Source organism: Dendrobium catenatum, unplaced genomic scaffold (assembly GCF_001605985.2).
Source record: "Dendrobium catenatum unplaced genomic scaffold, ASM160598v2 fragScaff_scaffold_601, whole genome shotgun sequence".
Lineage (NCBI taxonomy): Eukaryota > Viridiplantae > Streptophyta > Magnoliopsida > Asparagales > Orchidaceae > Dendrobium > Dendrobium catenatum.
In genome coordinates, this window is record NW_021319063.1 from 829550 (window position 1) to 847403 (window position 17854).

Consider the following 17854-nt stretch of genomic DNA (forward strand, 5'->3'; position numbering starts at 1 on the left):
ACATAAATTCTATTGGGAATTCCATACCATAGAGAAAAATGAATTCCATTTCATCATCTCATTAACAAAACCTTCATGTATGATGGACGGCCATCCATTATTCCCAGTGGTAGGTAATTCCCTAAAGAAATTTTGTCCTGATGTTAGCCTTTACTGACACCACAGAGACCTCTTTCCTTATATTACAAGAGATTTGCTTCCTCTGGAGGCAAATACAAGGCATTTCAGTCTGTTCAACAAGAAGATGAGTTCATTTCTCTTTTGCATTGTCTCTTATGTGTGTATTTTTGTTATTATTATTTTTGGTTTATGGTTCTATTTAGTTTGAAGGAATTGAAATGAAAATTGTAAATGAAATGAGTTAAATCATTTTTTATTGAGGAGAAAATGAGACACAATGATGAGTAAATGAAATTTTCTTCATGTCTTTATTAAGGTTGGGTAGAGATTAATATTTTGTATGAAAAGTTTATATTGCTTTAAATAACAAGTGTCAATATATTATGTTGGATATTGGTCCAAGATTTAAGTAATTTTTCTTGTGCACTTGAATGATTTGTATTGCCATTGGTGTAGTATTTTTGTCTATAAATTGAGGCTATATGCTGTATTAGGGTTATGGTTAAGAAATAAATTTTTGAGTTTGCTGCTCTCCCTCTCACCTTACCTCTCTCCCTCCTCTCCCAAGAAGCTCAAGAAGGAAGTGTTTCTTCCTCTCATTGAAGATCCTAACATATTATGTGCAAGTTTTTTCCAAAAAAAACTAAAGATGGATTAGCATAGCTTAAATCTTCAAATAATACGCAACTCATCTTGGTCTGTTGGTTGAGAGCTTTGATTACCAATTAAAAGGTCTTGGGTTAAATCTTGAGTTTGCCTTAATTGCTCTAAATGTCCAAATAAACAAATGAATCTTCAAATAATTGATGTCAAATTTGTCCGAACTAAGGCTTCATTTAGGATGATTTTTTTAATGCTTCTTAAAGTAGCTTTCTAGACTAAAAAAATTGCTTTAAGAAACCGTAAGTAGTCCCAAATGAAACTTAAGCCTCTCTTTTTCGCTCATCAGAAACCTCAAATGGCATTGGTCCAAACATTTCACACAAGTGACAAGTTCATGGAGTCGGGGCGGCTACTCTTATTTAGGACTTTTGAGCGAATTTTTACATTTTTAAGATAATAATCATTGTATTATTTGAATATAATATTTTTGTTTTTTCTTCATATATTTATATAATCATAAATATTTTCATAGAATCAAATACATTAGAGAATGATGGTTAAAAAAATTAGTATCTCAATATTATAAAAATCACAGTAGTTTTTAAAATATATATTTTCCTCAAAAGACAATTTTAGCTGCCTCCAACAAATACTAGGGGAGGTGAGATAAATTTATAAAACAAATATGATAGTTGTTGACTAGTAAAATAAATCTTTTTTATTCTAGAGGGATTTACATGCATAATAAAACTCAAAATTTACCATTTACAATTTTACACATTAAATTCACTGCTTACATCTAGCACCAAAACATCAAAATAGAAAAAAATAATAATAACACTCTCGCTTAAAACACTAATCATGTCAATGCCCTCGCCACTCGTTGCTAACGTCGATAGACTATGCCCTCTCTTGCGATAAATTATTATGTGCATATTCCATATTATTCGGAGGCGAATCACATCGCGCTACGTCATCCGATACACAGCGGGTACTGAGTACCGGTATTCAGCAAATAAGTGACGTAGCACATTTTGATTCACCTTCGGATGGCATCCAAAATCCACACATAATAATTAATCATAACTTGCAAGCGCATCACTCATATACTTGTCGATGCCCTCGCATGGAAGCTTTGCCCCAATTGGACCTATTAATGCTCTTTTCTTGAACTTGCATGTGATTTCCTTAATTGGACCCATTGATGCCTCATCTTATGGAACTTTTTATTAGGTCAGGACACCTAACGTAGCTCTATATTCGGATGCTAATAAAATAGCGCCAAGTGCTCTTACTCTTTACTGCGCGGCCCGACGACCCGGACCCGTTATTGCTATGTATTAGCTGATTTGTGCAGACCGGGGTATTGCTCGGCAATAACGATAAATACTATTTTGTCAAGACCAATAATGAGCAATACCCCGATTTTGCTATGTATTGGTCTTGAAAGAGCGGTATTTCTCGTTATTGCCAAGCAATACTGAGCAATACAGAGCAATACCTAGCAATACACGAACATAACAATACCGGGTTCCGGTCCGGGTCGGGTCGTCGGGCCGCGCGATAAAGAGTAAGAGCACGTGACGACATGCTATTGGAGTCCGGATGTAGAGCTACGTCATGTGTCCTGACCTAATAAAAGTTCCATCTTATGAGCTCTGAGTAGTGGTGACTCACCTATCAAACTTCTTTAGTCCTTAGCAATAAAGAAGAGAGGAAATGCACAGGTGTAGGGCATTGTGACAAATTGCTATATAAAATGAGATTTATAATATTTAGGTATTTTCAAAAAATTCTACACCTAAAATTTTGTTATTTCTATTGATTAGAAAATAATCATAACTATAAAGAATAATATTATAGCACAATTAAAATCTTTAAATAGTATTCTAAATAATCCTTGTAATTTGGTTACATTCTAAAACAGTGAATTTATGCATAATGGTGTATTTTATTGTCTGTTGTTAAGGCATTTTAGTAATTTCTGAAATAAGCTTATTCATATCCATGTTTTTGCAATGTAATAAATTATGTGCTTATATAATTGAATTGTATGATTCGAAGAGTTCTAGGTGGATAGAGAAAGTTCAGTTATGATGCTAAATGTATATTATGGTGTTATATGCATACTTTGTTCTCAAAATTTTTTGAATTTTATTTATTGAGAGACATAAAGGTCTAAATTCTCTAAATTTTGTTTAATATAATGTGCTTGTTTATTTATTTTTCATGCATTGCTATTTGAATTCTTGATACATGCAAATACATTTTTGTTAAGCACATTGATTTATTATATTGCTTTTAGCACTTAATTAATTGTTTTATAATGATTTCATTTGAAAATTTAGATCGGTAAATATTGTCTGTTGAGCTATGTTAGTTTATAGTTATTTTGCCTTTTGTTTTGAGGGTCATAGAAAGGGAAATGGTTAGTTGAGTAGCAGTTTATAGGATATGATTTGAGCATATGTACTTATTTTTTTTAATTTTATACTTTCATAATGCTCTATTTTGTATTCCAGCTTGTAGCCATTTGCTGTAGTGTAATTATTGTATATATATATTTTATGATAAACGAAAGAATAGTTTGTGGATGAGTTTATTTTAGTATCCTTGAGGTTATTAGCACATATGTGGTTTGTGGGTTATTTTTAAATAGTTTTCCAAAATTCATCTTTTGCAAATGAATATATTTAACGTAATTTAGATGTTATATATATGAAAAAATGAATAATTATAGAATAGATAAATAAATATAAAATATATACGAATTTAATTAAAAAAAAAGGGAATTATCACCCGGGCCCAGTTCCTCCGCTTTCTGTCCGATATCGAATTACAGCGATGGCTTCGCCGCCGACTTCATCTCTCCATCTCCAACCCTATCCTTCTATAAATATTTCATGGCCTTGGGCCCTCTGCGCTTTCTAAATCGGCGCCTCCTTCTCTTCCATAGCTCTGGCCCATCCCCAAACCTTACCCTAGCTTTTTCCGGCCTGCATCGGATCTCCGGCGAGAAGCCTCGTCGACCTTCCGCCACCACAGCCGAAGCACTGGCGCACAGGATCGGGAAGGCCGTTCGGCGGCCCGGCGCTGCCTCTAAGGCGAGGGTTTATGCCGACGTCAACGTTGCCCGGCCCAAGGAGTACTGGGATTATGAATCTGTTACCGTTCAGTGGGGGTAACGTGGGAGATGGCGATAGAGTTTATCGAGGTTGAGTTTTTGAGATGAAGACTTGGGCTTAGCGTGTATTTTTTGTTTGGTTGCAGGGATCAGGAGGAGTACGAAGTTGTTCGGAAGGTTGGGAGAGGGAAATACAGCGAGGTTTTCGAGGGGGTACACTGCACGGACAGCCAGCCCTGCATTATTAAGATACTAAAGCCCGTGAAGAAGAAGAAGGTGCAGCTTCTTTGTAATTAGGGTTTTACTTTTTCTCTTTATGGTTGCTGTGCTTGCTTCTGGATTAAAGTATTTTTGCCGTATGATTAGTTTTTTTTATTACATTTCGGGCTGTACAAAGTGGGAGTTTATATTTCTCATGACAGATTACTAAAATTTGCCGTATGTTATGAGTTGCCAAAATAATTCGAAACTTATGTTTATTTGGACTGGTGAGTTAATGTAAGAAAAGTTGAATGTTTATGATTTCAAATTCACGCTCAAGGATATGTTGTCAAATATACGCTTACGTAAATAATATTCGTTAGTGCTTGAAGCATAAAATGCAGCTTTTTTGTAATTAGTTTTTTGATATTTTTTCTTTAAGGTTGCTGTTTTTGTAAAAGAACTTCTACTGGCGAAGTTGGATTGATGCATAGCTACAGAACATTCTTATCCTGCAAAACTGTATATTAGCAATTCATAAACAGAAAACAGAGAGGAAGAGAAAACAAATCAGGAATCTCATCTCCTTCATTCCAATGTAACAGTACATAGTATTTATAAGAAGAGATAAAAATAAAATCATTATAGTGTCAGATTGGTTATAAATCATTGGTTATGATAAGATGTATAGTTGGGCATAAATGGTGAGGATTACACAGTAAAAGCAGTGGCGACTGAGAACGTGAGCTGCGACTATTGCTGTCTCTGTGATTCTGTTAACAAGTCCCCGCAAGCTGATGGTGTCGAAGAGACCGTGAGCTTGGCACGAAGAGCAGAAAAATGAAGATATTATCAATTTGGTCCTTAGAGGCGATATGATGAACGATAATTTCCAAATTCTTTATGCAGTTTCTGACAAAGTGATAATTCACCTTTATATGCTTAGTTCGAGCATGGAAGATAGGATTATGAGCATTAGCAATAGCTGAAATGTTATCTCAGAATAGAGGTGGGTTGAGAATTGGGAAACTGAAATTCACTTAATAGGCGTCTGTTAGATCGGTCCAGTGGACCGGTCCAGCCGGTCCACGCGAGACCGGCCGAGACACGAAACGGCGGAAACCTTCCGCCTGGGCGAAGGCCGCGCGAGCCGCTACGCGAGACCGGCCGAGACACGAAACGGCGGAAACCTTCCGCCTGGGCGAAGGCCGCGCGAGCCGCTCAGCTTGCGGGAGCGTTTCAGGAAGGAAATTTGAGGACGTTTATGAGGGAAATTGATTGCAGGGATTGTTTAGGGAATTCCTTTTGAATTGTATGCATTAAATAGTGGATTTTTCTAGGGTTTGAGCATCTTGAATTTGGTTGAAATTTGAGATCTCTTAGATTTAGGTTTTCTTTGGGCTCTTGGCGTTGCCAGAGATTTGGGAGAGAACGATCCTCCTCTCGAATTGAGGATCAATTGTATCTTGCTATTTTATTCATCGACTAGTGGAATACAAGCTTTTCTTTGAGTTTTCTCTCAGATTTCCTTGTGGTTTTGCTGTTTTTCTGCTGTAAACAGCAGATTTCTGCTGTTCTCCTGCTGTGGACAGCAGCTTTGCTGTGAATGTTCGCCGATTTTGGTTAGGTTACTTGCGAACTCAAGTATTTCCTATCAGCGTCGTAGCCATATAATATCAGTTGTGGCTATGGCGGTAGCCAAAGCCCGATATTCTGCTTCGGTTGAGGAATTGGCAAGAGTAGACTGCTTTTTAACACACCAAGAGAGAAGAGTGTTTCTAAAAAATACACAATAACTTGTTGCAGACTTTCTATCAAATGGATCACCAGCCCAATCAGAATCAGTTTAAGCTCACAAATGAGAAGGATCAGAGTTTAAAGGCAATCCATAATCTAATGTTCCTTGTATATATCGAGGAAAGTGTTTGAGAGATTGAAAATGATTGAGCAATAGTTTATGCATGAATTAACACATAACTTGTTGACAACAAATGAAATGTCAAGATGAGTTATAGTTAAATATTGTAAGGAGCCAACTAGATGTCTATAAAGTTCAAGCTTGTCAAACAAGGAAGCTAAAGATGAATCCTTGAAAGCTTTAAGGAGAAAGGGACTACCAACAGGCTTACAATTCTCAATGCTGGCGTGATGAAGGAGTTATTTGGCATATCAATTTTGGTGTATATGCAAGCATATAGCTGTCAACTTGGCTTAAATACTAAAAAATGAGATAATTTGCCAACATTGTGGAACTGAAAATACTGTGTAAAGTTGGTGAGTAATGTTGTAAAGACAGAAGCATTTCTACCAGTCAAAAGGATGTCATCAACATACACCAGTAGGTACATAAGAGTCGAATTGTGATTGTAAATAAGCAAAGAAAGATCTACAACACTATGCTGAAAATCAAGAGTTTGCAAGTGACGCATGAGCTTAGCGAATCCCTGGTGAGGTGATTGCTTGAGACCATATTTAACCTTATGGAGACGACATACAAAGTGAGAATATTGAGGATCTTTAAAACCTTGCGATTGTTGCATAGATTGTTTTAGCCAAGTCTTCATGTAAAAAAGCATTGGGAATATCCAATTGTGCGATAAACCATTGGTGATGAACGCCAAAAGTTATAAAGATGCGAAATAAAGATGCGAATGGTAGGTAATTTGGTAACTAGACTAAAGGTCTCAGTATAATCGATGCCATATTATTGAGTGTAATCATGTGCAACCAAGTGAGCTTTATAATGGGCAACATAACCTCTGAATGAAATTTGATTTTATAAATCCATTTGCAGCCTAAAATATTTTGATTAGACATCGGGGGAATCAGGACCCAAGTACCCTGAGATTGAAGAGCTTGAAACTCATGAGATATTTATCCATGCCAGCAAGCATGTTTAACCACAATATAATAGCATGTAAGATTATTTACAGATAAAATTTGATGCTGTGATGTAAAAATCTGATTGGGTTTTAAGGATCTTGTCTGAAGCCGTGTCACCATAGGATGAGGATGTTAATGTTGATGTGGAGGAGAAGAAGACGGTAAGATAACTAATGGTGTGCAGGAATTTGGCACTGGGACGGGCTGAGCAGTAAAGCTAGTAGAATTTTTTAGTAGATATTTAAGACTGAGAGAATACCGGAGTCACATTTGGTAAGGAGGGAGAAGATTTGAAAGTATGTTATAAGGTAGATGATGGGTAAGGAACAAGTGCTATAGGAGGAATGTTAAGCTCAGTGGAGTTATGTAATGAATTAGATGAATAGGGGGAGGCAAAGGGGAAGATTTGCTCATGAAATTGAACATGGCGGGAAACAAGCGTTTTATGTTGTTGGGGGTGATAATAGTAGTAACCCTTATGCGTGGAGCTATAGCCAAGAAAGGCACAATAGGCTAATTTTTGAGAGATTTTATGTGAAGCATACGGTTGGAGCCACAAATAGCAAAGACAACATAAAACCTTTAGATGAGAATAAGTGGAAGGATAATTATATCTCCATTGATAAGGAGAAACAGATCTTGTTATGGAAGATGGAATGTGATTTATAAGATAAGTGGCAATAAGAACATCATCAAACCAAAAGGAAGATGGCAACTGAGCTTGAAGAAGAAGAGTGCAGTCGGTTTCAACAAATTGACAGTTTTTGCATTCCTTGAGGCCATTTTGTTATGGAATATTAGGGCAACTAAATTGGTGTATGATTCCAGCTTGAGCCAAAAATTTTTTGAAAGGGGGAGCTAGAATACTCACCTCCACCATTATAATGAAAAATTAGGATGGGTTTAGCAAATTGTGTATCCACCATGGTTTTGAATAAAATAAATTTAGAAAATGTTTCAGATTTTTATGTCATACGACACACCCAACAAAATCAAGAGAATTCATCAAGAAACAAAACAATGATATCCATTAAAAGATGAAACCGAGGAAGGGATACATCAGAGAGAACAAGTTTAAAAGGCGAAGTACATCTGTAGTTGAAAGTTGAAACATAAAAAGACTGTCGATGCTCTTAGCTACTTGTCACAAATGACAAATAGCGTTGTGAGCTGAAATACATAAAGCCGGAACTTGTTTAGCTATTGTAGATAAAACAGCTTGATGAGGATGTCCTAAATGACAATGCCAAATATTTGTGAAAGTGGAGGTGGAAATAAGAGTTGCAACAGTAGTGGTAGATGAAGAAGTCGAAGGCAGCACTTGAAGTGGATAAAGATCATCACAGCAAGGTCCTGAAAGAATCATGTGATTTGTCTTTAGATCCTTGATATGATAACCATGAGAATTAAACGAAGTAGAATAACAATTATCAGCTATTAACCGATGGACTAAAAGAAGATTATGAGAAATATTGGAAATATGAAGTAGAGGAGATAGGGGGAGTGGGTAAAAGATCTTGACCAGTATGCAAAATGGGTAGAGATTGACCATTGCCAACTATAATGTGCTGCTGTCCAGTATAAGGCTGAGGATAAATCAGATGCGTCGAGTCACCGGTTAATGAGATGTCGCTCCAAATTCCTAGAACCAATCAGCAGATTGAGTATTAGAATTAGTTGATTCAGCTAGCAATGCTTAAGATGAATTGCTGTTATAATTTAGATTTGTGTGTTGCCAGCACTTAAGAGCAGAGTTGCCTATTTTTCCACAGATACGACATTCAATCCTAGTAGTAATGTAGCGGCCCTTGGTAGTGGAGGAAGACTGCCAGTTGGAAGCAGGATGCTGAGCAAAAAATTTCAAAGACCTCTCTCGTTGCCAAAAAAGGGTGGACGAACATCACCCCTACCAAGAGAGGCAGTGAGGTCGACTGAAGGTTCTTAAATCTGAATGGATTGAAGTTTTCGAGCAACGTCATTCTCTACGTTCATCTCTTTACTGCATAATAAGGAGTAGAAATCATCCAAATGTAGAGGTTGAAGATTAGTTCCTATCGTCATTTTGAATGACTGATAGGAAGAGGGCAGGCCATTAAGGCATTAAGAGTATATAGAACAATATCTTCTGGATCTAAAGCATAGCCAGCTGCCATTATGGTGTCTACTTTCAGCTTAATTTCTGATAAATACTACTGCATAGTTTTGTTATTCATTGAGATATGATGCTACTCATTTTTCAACTGAATTATGCTGGAGTGATTTGTAGATTGAGACTTTTATTAATGATTTGCCATATTTCAACACAAGAATCAAGGTTCATAATATATGTTAAAGGAAACAGAGATTGTGGAAAACAATGTAGCTGTTAGATTTTGATCAACAAGCATCCAAGCAGAATAATGAGGATTAAGAGTAACTTTTCCTGCTGCTGTACTTATCTGACGGGAAGGATGAGCGACAGTGCCATCTAAATAACCTTCAAACCCATTTTCTCTAACTACCTTCAGCACTTGAGACCGCTAAGTGAGATGATTGTCAGCTGTTAGTTGAACAGTGATTACATTTTTATTAGTGCACATTAAACACTTAAGCTTAAGGAGGGATCGTTGCACAGCCAGCCAGAGGATTAACCTTTGTATAGCTACTTGCAGAATTTTCTGAAGTTATGCTGATACCAAAACAAAAAAGATTACCTACTACGGAACAGAGGGAGCCGTTAGGCTTATAAGCTTTGATACCATGCAAAAGAGCTTTTACTGGCGAAGTTTGATTGATGCATAGCTATGGAACATTTTTGTTCTGCAAACCTGTATATTAGCAATTCATAAACAGAAAACAGAGAAGAAGAGAAAGCAAATCAGGAATCTCATCTCCTTCATTCCAATGTAATAGTACACAGTATTTATAAGAAGAGAGATAAAGCTAAAATCATTATAGTGTCAGAATTGGTTATAAATCAGTAAGATAACATGTATAGTTGGAAATAAACAGTAAGGATTAAGCAACAGAAGTAGTGGCGACAGGGAACGTGAGCTGCGGCTGTTGCTACCTCCGTGATTCTGTTAACAGTTTTTGCCCAATACTGTAAAGCAGTTCCATGAACGTATACTTAATTGCTGCTTGGGTTTTGGGTTGTGTGAATTTGGAGTTGAGACTTTTAAAAGAAGTTTGTAAAGTTAGTGAAAGATAAACCAATTACCAATAATTAGAAGCTATTATTCTTATGATTTTAGACCAGTGAAGAGGAAGAGGTGCAACTTTTTTTTTAATAAAAATTTTTATGAATAGGGTCTTGATTTTTTTTTAAGAATGAAGGTGATGCACAAGATTGTGCGAGTTATAGAGGAATTAAGTTAATGTGTCATACTTTAAAACTATGGGAGCGAGTTATGGAGCATAGGTTGCGGCGTGATACTAATGTTTCTCAAAATCAATTTGGATTCATGCCGGGTAGGTCGACTATGGAAGCCATACATTTATTAAGAAGTTTGATGGAGAAATATAGAGAAAATAAAGAGGATCTACATATGATATTTATTGATTTAGAAAAAGCATAGATAAAGTTCCAAGAAGGTTGCTGTTTTTGTAAAAGAACTTCTACTGGCGAAGTTGGATTGATGCATAGCTACAGAACATTCTTATTCTGCAAAACTGTATATTAGCTATTCATAAACAGAAAACAGAGAGGAAGAGAAAACAAATCAGAAATCTCATCTCCTTCATTCCAATGTAATAGTACACAGTATTTATAAGAAGAGAGAGAAACTAAAATCATTATAGTGTCAGAATTGGTTATAAATCAGTAAGATAACATGTATAGTTGGAAATAAACGGTAAGGATTAAGCAACAGAAGTAGTGGAGAAGTAGTGGCGACAGAGAACGTGAGCTGCCACTGTTGCTACCTCCGTGATTCTGTTAACAGTTTTTGCCCAATACTGTAAAGCAGTTCCATGAACGTATTCTTAATTGCTGCTTGGGTTTTGGGTTGTGTGAATTTGGAGTTGAGACCTTTTAAAAGAAGTTTGTAAAGTTAGTGAAAGATAAACCAATTACCAATAATTAGAAGCTATTATTCTTATGATTTTAAACCAGTGAAGAGGAAGAGGTGCAACTTTTTTTTTAATAAATTTTTTTATGAATAGGGTCTTGATTTTTTTTCTTTATGATTGCTGTATTTGCTTATTGGGTATATGAGTTCTGATTCTATTTTCCTAATTGCCACGTACGGTTTGGATCTCATGATTTTGAGTTAAAATAAGTTGGTTAAATTTTTTAGAGGCATTTGTTTATCTGGAGAGGAATTAACTTAGGATAAGTTGCAGCAATGGTTGTGATATCAAACCTATGCTCAAGAATAGTTTTCCAAATGTTTGCTAACATTATTTAGATTTTAAAACTCATGAAGAAGAAGAAGAAGATTCAACTATCGTTTTATTTATTTGTTTATTTTTTGTAATAAGGGTTCTGATTTTCTATGCATGATTGTTATATCTGTTTAACAGACTAAAATAATACATTTATTGCTGTTTACATTTTGGGTTGTATGATTGCGGAGTTGAGACTTAAAACAATTGGTGTTTATTGTTTACCTGGATAACGAGTAAGCTCTGGATAAGCTGTGTCAATGGCTATGATTAGAAATGCATGGTTAATGATAAGATACCCAATGTCTGCTTAAGATTTTAAAGACCATGAAAAGGAAGAAAGTGCTATTTTTTAATTAGGGTTTGATTCTTTATTTATGATTGTCTGTTTTTTTAATGTGGTTATTCAGTTCTGACACCATTCGCCTACTTGCCGCTTGCATTTTGGGTAGCATCTAGTTGGATTTAATACTTTTTAAAAGAACTTAATAAAATTTGTCAAAGGTGAAGAATCAAAGAAATAATTGGAGGTGGTTGTTTTCTTGGAAAATGAGTAGGCTCAGGATAAGTTTTTGAAAATTGTTTTATGATATCAAATGCATTCTTAAGGATAACTTCGCCACTGTACGCTTACATTATTATGATTTAAAGCCCTAAAGAAAAAGAAGAAGACACTTTTTTTTTGTTATTAAGGGTTTTGGTTTTCGTTTTATGGCTGTTGTGTTTATTTATTGTGCCAGAGGAGTTGTAGTATTTGTCGAAGTGCTTCGTGCATTTTGATTAATATAATTTGGCTGCAGAAACTTCCGAACAGTTTAATAGAAATTGTCAAAGTTGAAGAGGATGCAAACTAATTGGAGATTGTTGTTTACTTGCATTAGTGAGTAAGCTCAAGTAAGTTTGGAACAATCATGTTTTGAAATTTATGCTTAAGGAGTCAGGAAGAATACAATTTGCTATTTGCAGGTTACCTTGTGTGCTTTGGACACTTTTCTCAAGTTTTATGGCTAAGAGCATTAGTGGAGTTTGTTCCTCTAATTGTCCATTCTACTAGTACTCATATATGCCCATTTGGATCACTTCTAATAAATATCCTTTCTTTCTCTAAGTATATGTTATAGTACTTCATCATTTTTTTCTCAGAATAAATTTTTTTGCTATCTTTTAATTCAAATTGCAAAGTATAAGCATTAATCACATGCATTCACTGATAATTATCTTTATAGCAATTACTCTATCGCTAATTCTATTCACCTCGACATATTTATCTTTCAACTCTATATCCACTACTATCTTAATTAATTCCTTTCCAATTGCTGACCATTCTAATTTACAATAACTTATAATTTGTCCCAGTGTCTTTGGAAATTTGTCATTGCCATTTATTTTCCTTAAAAAATAATATTAATTATTTCATTCAAAGTCACAGATTATTTTATTTTTTCCATTTAATTCCTCAAATTTCCAAGTTGCAAATCTAATGTTATATTTAGACCTAGACGTGTTTTCATTACAATTGGGCTAAATTAGTACGCCACTTAAGGTGACGTCCTAGCCAAACTTTTACATGTTTTTCATTACAATCGGGTTAGGTTATGGCAAGTTACTTGTGAGTGACGTCTTAGCGCCCCCTTTTGCACTTCTTCCACAATCAAATTAGATAGCTATGCATTACTTTTTGGAATACGGAATACCCTAGTTTTATGAAATATTTAAAATTTTCTATTTGACCCTCCTAAATGTGAGTATTTCTTTCTTCTTCACTTGTTAACATGCAAAACTTAAATGTTCTTGTTAAGGGAACTAAATTCATCTAACACCATACTCATAATTTTTATAACTAAAAGCTATGTCTTTACATCATTTGAATTAGGGAGGTTCTGAATGTTAAAATATTTGATACCAATTTTATCTTTATATTTGATGAATTTGGTTGTTTTTATCTCACACTTTCCTATGAAAGCTTTAAAAATAAAAAGGATATCATCACCCCTTTATGCATGCCAATTTATAAAAAGCGCTTCAAAGCAAGAGAATGCGTCATTGTTAGGTTGAACTACAATTAGATTCATTTGATTATCAAGCCATGGTCTTGGATTTTACAACTTTGCTTTTGGGTTTTTGATTAAATTGCCTTTATTATCTTGCCTTGTCTATTTTTTATTTATAATTAGTACGCACTGCTTTTGTACTCCTTACTCATGCCTCTAGATAGTTTTTTCTAATTGATAATATTGATACAGATAAAGCGGGAGATAAAGATATTGCAGAACCTTTGTGGCGGACCAAATATTATTAAGTTATTGGACATTGTCAGAGATCAACAGTCTAAGACACCCAGTCTCATATTTGAGTATGTCAATAATAATGATTTCAGAGTGCTCTATCCAACTTTAACAGACTACGATACACGATACTACATATATGAACTTTTGAAGGCAAGGCATTTTCACAATCTTCTGCGTTATTATTATTAATTTTTTGTTTTTCTTTTGTCTAGCTACAGAGTGGGAGCTTTATAAATTGAACGAACATTAAACATTGCAATAGATTCCTGTATCCTTACCTATAGAAGTGTTAAAAAATGGAAGTTACAAATTTGAAAAGAAATGTGTGTCAAAGATATGTTTTATGTTATTAAATATTTGAATGATAGAGAATCAGTTAAGTTGCTTCTATTTTGATTTAGAGTTCATTGAGTTTGAATCCTGAAAACACCTCTCTACATATGAGTAAGGTTGTGTACATCCACCATACCCAAACCATGCAATATCTAGAGCCGTGTTTGTGATGGGATTTGATTAGTTTTAAAAGAACTATGTAGTGACTTAAGATTTTACAACCACAGTTGGATTATAAAAACAATCAGGACTAATGGAGATTCTTAGAAAAAAACAATGAAAATGTGTTCCTTGGTGTATGCTATTTGCATAAGACAATTCTATTAATAGATGAGTACTTTGTTGAAATAAGTGAAAATTTAGAATAATGGAGATAGTTTTTAAAGGGGGCATTTAAATTAGTATGATAAAGATTTTGAATAAGCTAGGTTTAAGTATTCTTCAACCTTTATTGGAAAAAACACTGGTACATATGAGGACATATGCCGTTTAATATTATGTTTAATATGAAAAATTTGTTTGAGTTTTTTTGTAATAAGAGAATATTATGGAAGCTTAAATATATTTTTTGTACAACTGCAATGCTGCTTGATAGACTATATGGAGTGTTTGATGATAAAAATGTATCTAATAATCAAGTTGTTTTTTGGAGAAATGGAAATGCTAAGATGGATGCATGATAAAACTTGGAAGGATTGATGACAAATGATTAATGGGAGTATCCTTTTTGAAGTTAAGGTAGTATTTAGTTGTTTGGGCAGATATAATGGAGGTTAGATGTTGCCTTAATTAGAAGAATGATTTAATTCAATGTGGAAAGTTCAGGAAAGGTAATAATAGCCAAAATTTGAGATGTCTCGGAGTCATACCAAAATATTTACACAAAATATAAAGTTAATACGTAACTTACATGGTTAGAATGAATGGAATGATAATTCATTAAGCCTACCTTACATGGTTAGATAAAGGTTGGAAATTCAAATGAAAATTGAAAAGATTTGCTTATTAAAAATTTTTGTAATACATTAGTTTAAACTTTTCCTTTTTTCTTCGAACATTCAAACCTCTGACCTCTATTTTAGAGATTAAAGCCATATCACTAAGTGGTTGGTGCTTTAAACCACAACACAATATGAATATTTAGTGTAATTGAAGAATTCTCATTGTAATGCTTTTTGAAAAAAAAAAATGTAGCCTCTAGCTCTTTTGTCAAATCTGTTGTGTAGGCTTGAGTTAGATTCTTTATGTCAACTTCAGAATTTTTTTTTCTTGGTTCAAAGCTTTGAAATTCATATGGCAATTGAGTTTGGCATATGATTTGAAATTTTATCTTCTTAAGTTTTAATGCACATGAATTTAATTTGGCAAATGTTGTATGTTTTAATTTAATCTGTCCTGTCAGGGTTGTGATTTATTGCAATCGTAATAGCATTTTTTTGTTATTTGCCTCATTTTTTAAACTCGGCTCTTTTACAGATATTCCCTCTCAATATATTTTGTTAATTTGCTTATATTTAGATCAAATTTAAGAATCATAGTCTTTTTTTATGCTTCAAGGAACTTGATATTTCTCCATGAATTTTCATTATTTATTGTATTTATTCCCATCCCCACATAGTGGGATAAAGGCTTGATGTTGTTATTGTTGTATTGTATTTGTTTTCATATTCAATTCTTCAAATAGCGATTTCAATATAATTTGATAAAAGTGTTGGGATAGTCTCTCAATGTATGGTAATTAGACATACAAATTTGTTTAATTAAATTCAAGTAGTTTTGAAGTACTTTTTGAAGAGTGGAAGGCTGTAGTCACATCGTTGATGAACCTTTAGAGTTGATATGAATGTAGGAGTCATGCATTTTTATCATATTCTTTTATATATTAAAATTTTATAGTATGAATTTGTTAGACCGGCCCAGCCAGTCCGCACGGGACCGGCAATTCGAGAACAGGCGGGATCTCCACCTCTTGCGGAGATCGGGCGGGCCGACCGCTCAAACGGAGCTTTTTAGGAAGGATTTTTGGGGGGTTTAAGAGAGAAATTTGAATGTAGGGACTGTTTAGGGAATTCCTTTTGTTTTGTATGCATTAAATAGTTGATTTTCCTAGGGTTTGGGTATCTTGAATTTGGCTGAAATTTGAGATCTCTTAGATTTAGGTTTTCTTTGGGCTCTTAGCGTTGCCAGAGATTTGGGAGAGATCGATCCTCCTCTCAAATTGAGGATCAATTGTATATTGCTATTTTATTCATCGTCTAGTGGAATACAAATCTTGCTTTGAGTTTTCTTTCAAATTTCCTTTGAAATACTGCTGCTAAACTTCTGTCAGCAGTTTTGCTGTGTTTTCATGCTGTGGACAGCAGTCCAGTCACTGTTCTCGTTGTTTTTCAGAAGATCTACAAATGTTTCCTATCAAATTGGTATCAGAGCATCATTTTTGGGGCTTTTGGCGGCTGAAATCCTGAAATTTCAGCGGGATTTTCGTTTCCGGAAAAAGATCTTTGTGATTCTTGGGAAGAACGATGGCCGGGAAGAAGGTAGAAGTCTTGGAAGGTGAAATCGGACAATTGAAATCCGATTTGGAGGGAAGATTTTTCGATTTTCAAAATCAAATCACCTCCAACAATGAAAGGTTGGAGGGGAAGTTCACCGTGATGGAAGAAATGATGAAGAAATTACTTGAAATGAAGACCAATCCGGCGACATCGGAAGTACGAGAGACCATCGACGGTCATGGCATGGGAGGAAATCCGAACCCATTACGGGGTAGGAGGAATTCGGAGGTGGAGATCCTGGAGGAGGAGAATGACATGCTCCCTCTAGAACCGCTTTCTAGAGAAGAGATAAGTAGGGGATACGACAAACGGGAGGCTGATTTTGTCGGAAGAAGAGAAGAATTTCATCGCCCAACTGCTGAATTTGAGAGAATCCAGCGTTGAGGTGCGGATGTTGATGGGAGAAGGGAGGAATTTCATTGCCAAGGTGCCGAATTTTAAAGAGTTCAGCGTCGAGGGGCTGATTTTGAAGGAAGAAGGGAGGAACTTCATAGTCGAGGTGCTGAATTTGAAGGAATTCAGCGTTGAGGTGATGATTTTGAAGGGAGAAGAGGAGAATATGAAGAAGGGTTCGGGTATAATCGCCGGAGGGAAGATCGTGACAGTTGGGTAGCACCTCATCTTCGAGGGATGGGAGATTATGGAGGATTCAGGGGACACGGAGGAGACCCACGGGTGAGGAAGTTGAAGATGCCCGTCTTTGAGGGCGAAGATAGCCATGGCTGGATCTACAAGGTGGAGCGTTACTTCGCTGTCAACGGGCTGACATAGGAAGAGAAGCTGACGGCGGTAGGAGGAAAAGCCTTAGCATGGTATCAGTGGCGTGACAGGAGGGAGCCCATCCAGAGCTGGAGAGAGTTCAAAGATTGCTTATTGGAGCGTTTTCGAGCCGATGGGGAAGGAGACTTCTATGAGCAATTCTTTGCCTTCACTCAGGAGTGGACTGTGGCAGATTATCGGGACAGGTTTGAGTACTTGGCTAGCCGATTAGATCACATTTCAGAGTCCGCCCTGGAAGGTAATTTCATGAAGGGGCTTAAACCTGAGATACAAACAGCAGTCAAGATGCTGGAGCCGAGGAACCTAGGGAAGGCTATGGAGCTTGTGCAGTTGGTGGAAGATCATAAGAAATCAGAAAAAGGGGCTCGAGGAAACTATTCAGGGGGATCTTATGGGATGACGACCACTCTTCTAGCATCCAAGCGGTTTGCATCAAGCAACATTAATGAGACCACCAGGGAGAAGCCAGTAGGAGGGAGTGGGAAAAATTTCAAGAGGCTGACAGAGAAGGAGATGCAGGATAAGAGGACAAAGGGTGATGCATTTAGATTTTTGCTTAATTTTTTGTTATGAACAATATTAGTTTTATTTTCTGTTTTTTT

At 35.6% G+C, this 17854-nt stretch overlaps 1 protein-coding gene across 1 annotated transcript in view; it reads left to right on the top strand.

Annotated features, from left to right (window-relative positions):
* The first annotated feature begins 3522 nt into the window (after positions 1–3522).
* LOC110116314 (casein kinase II subunit alpha-like) overlaps positions 3523–17854 on the top strand; it is a 46752-nt gene continuing 32420 nt past the window's right edge. The window contains exons 1-3 of the mRNA XM_020849847.2: positions 3523–3904; positions 3994–4123; positions 13540–13734. Of these exons, the coding sequence (XP_020705506.1) occupies positions 3627–3904; positions 3994–4123; positions 13540–13734 (603 nt within the window). The 5' untranslated portion in view covers positions 3523–3626. The remainder of the gene's footprint in view (positions 3905–3993; positions 4124–13539; positions 13735–17854) is intronic.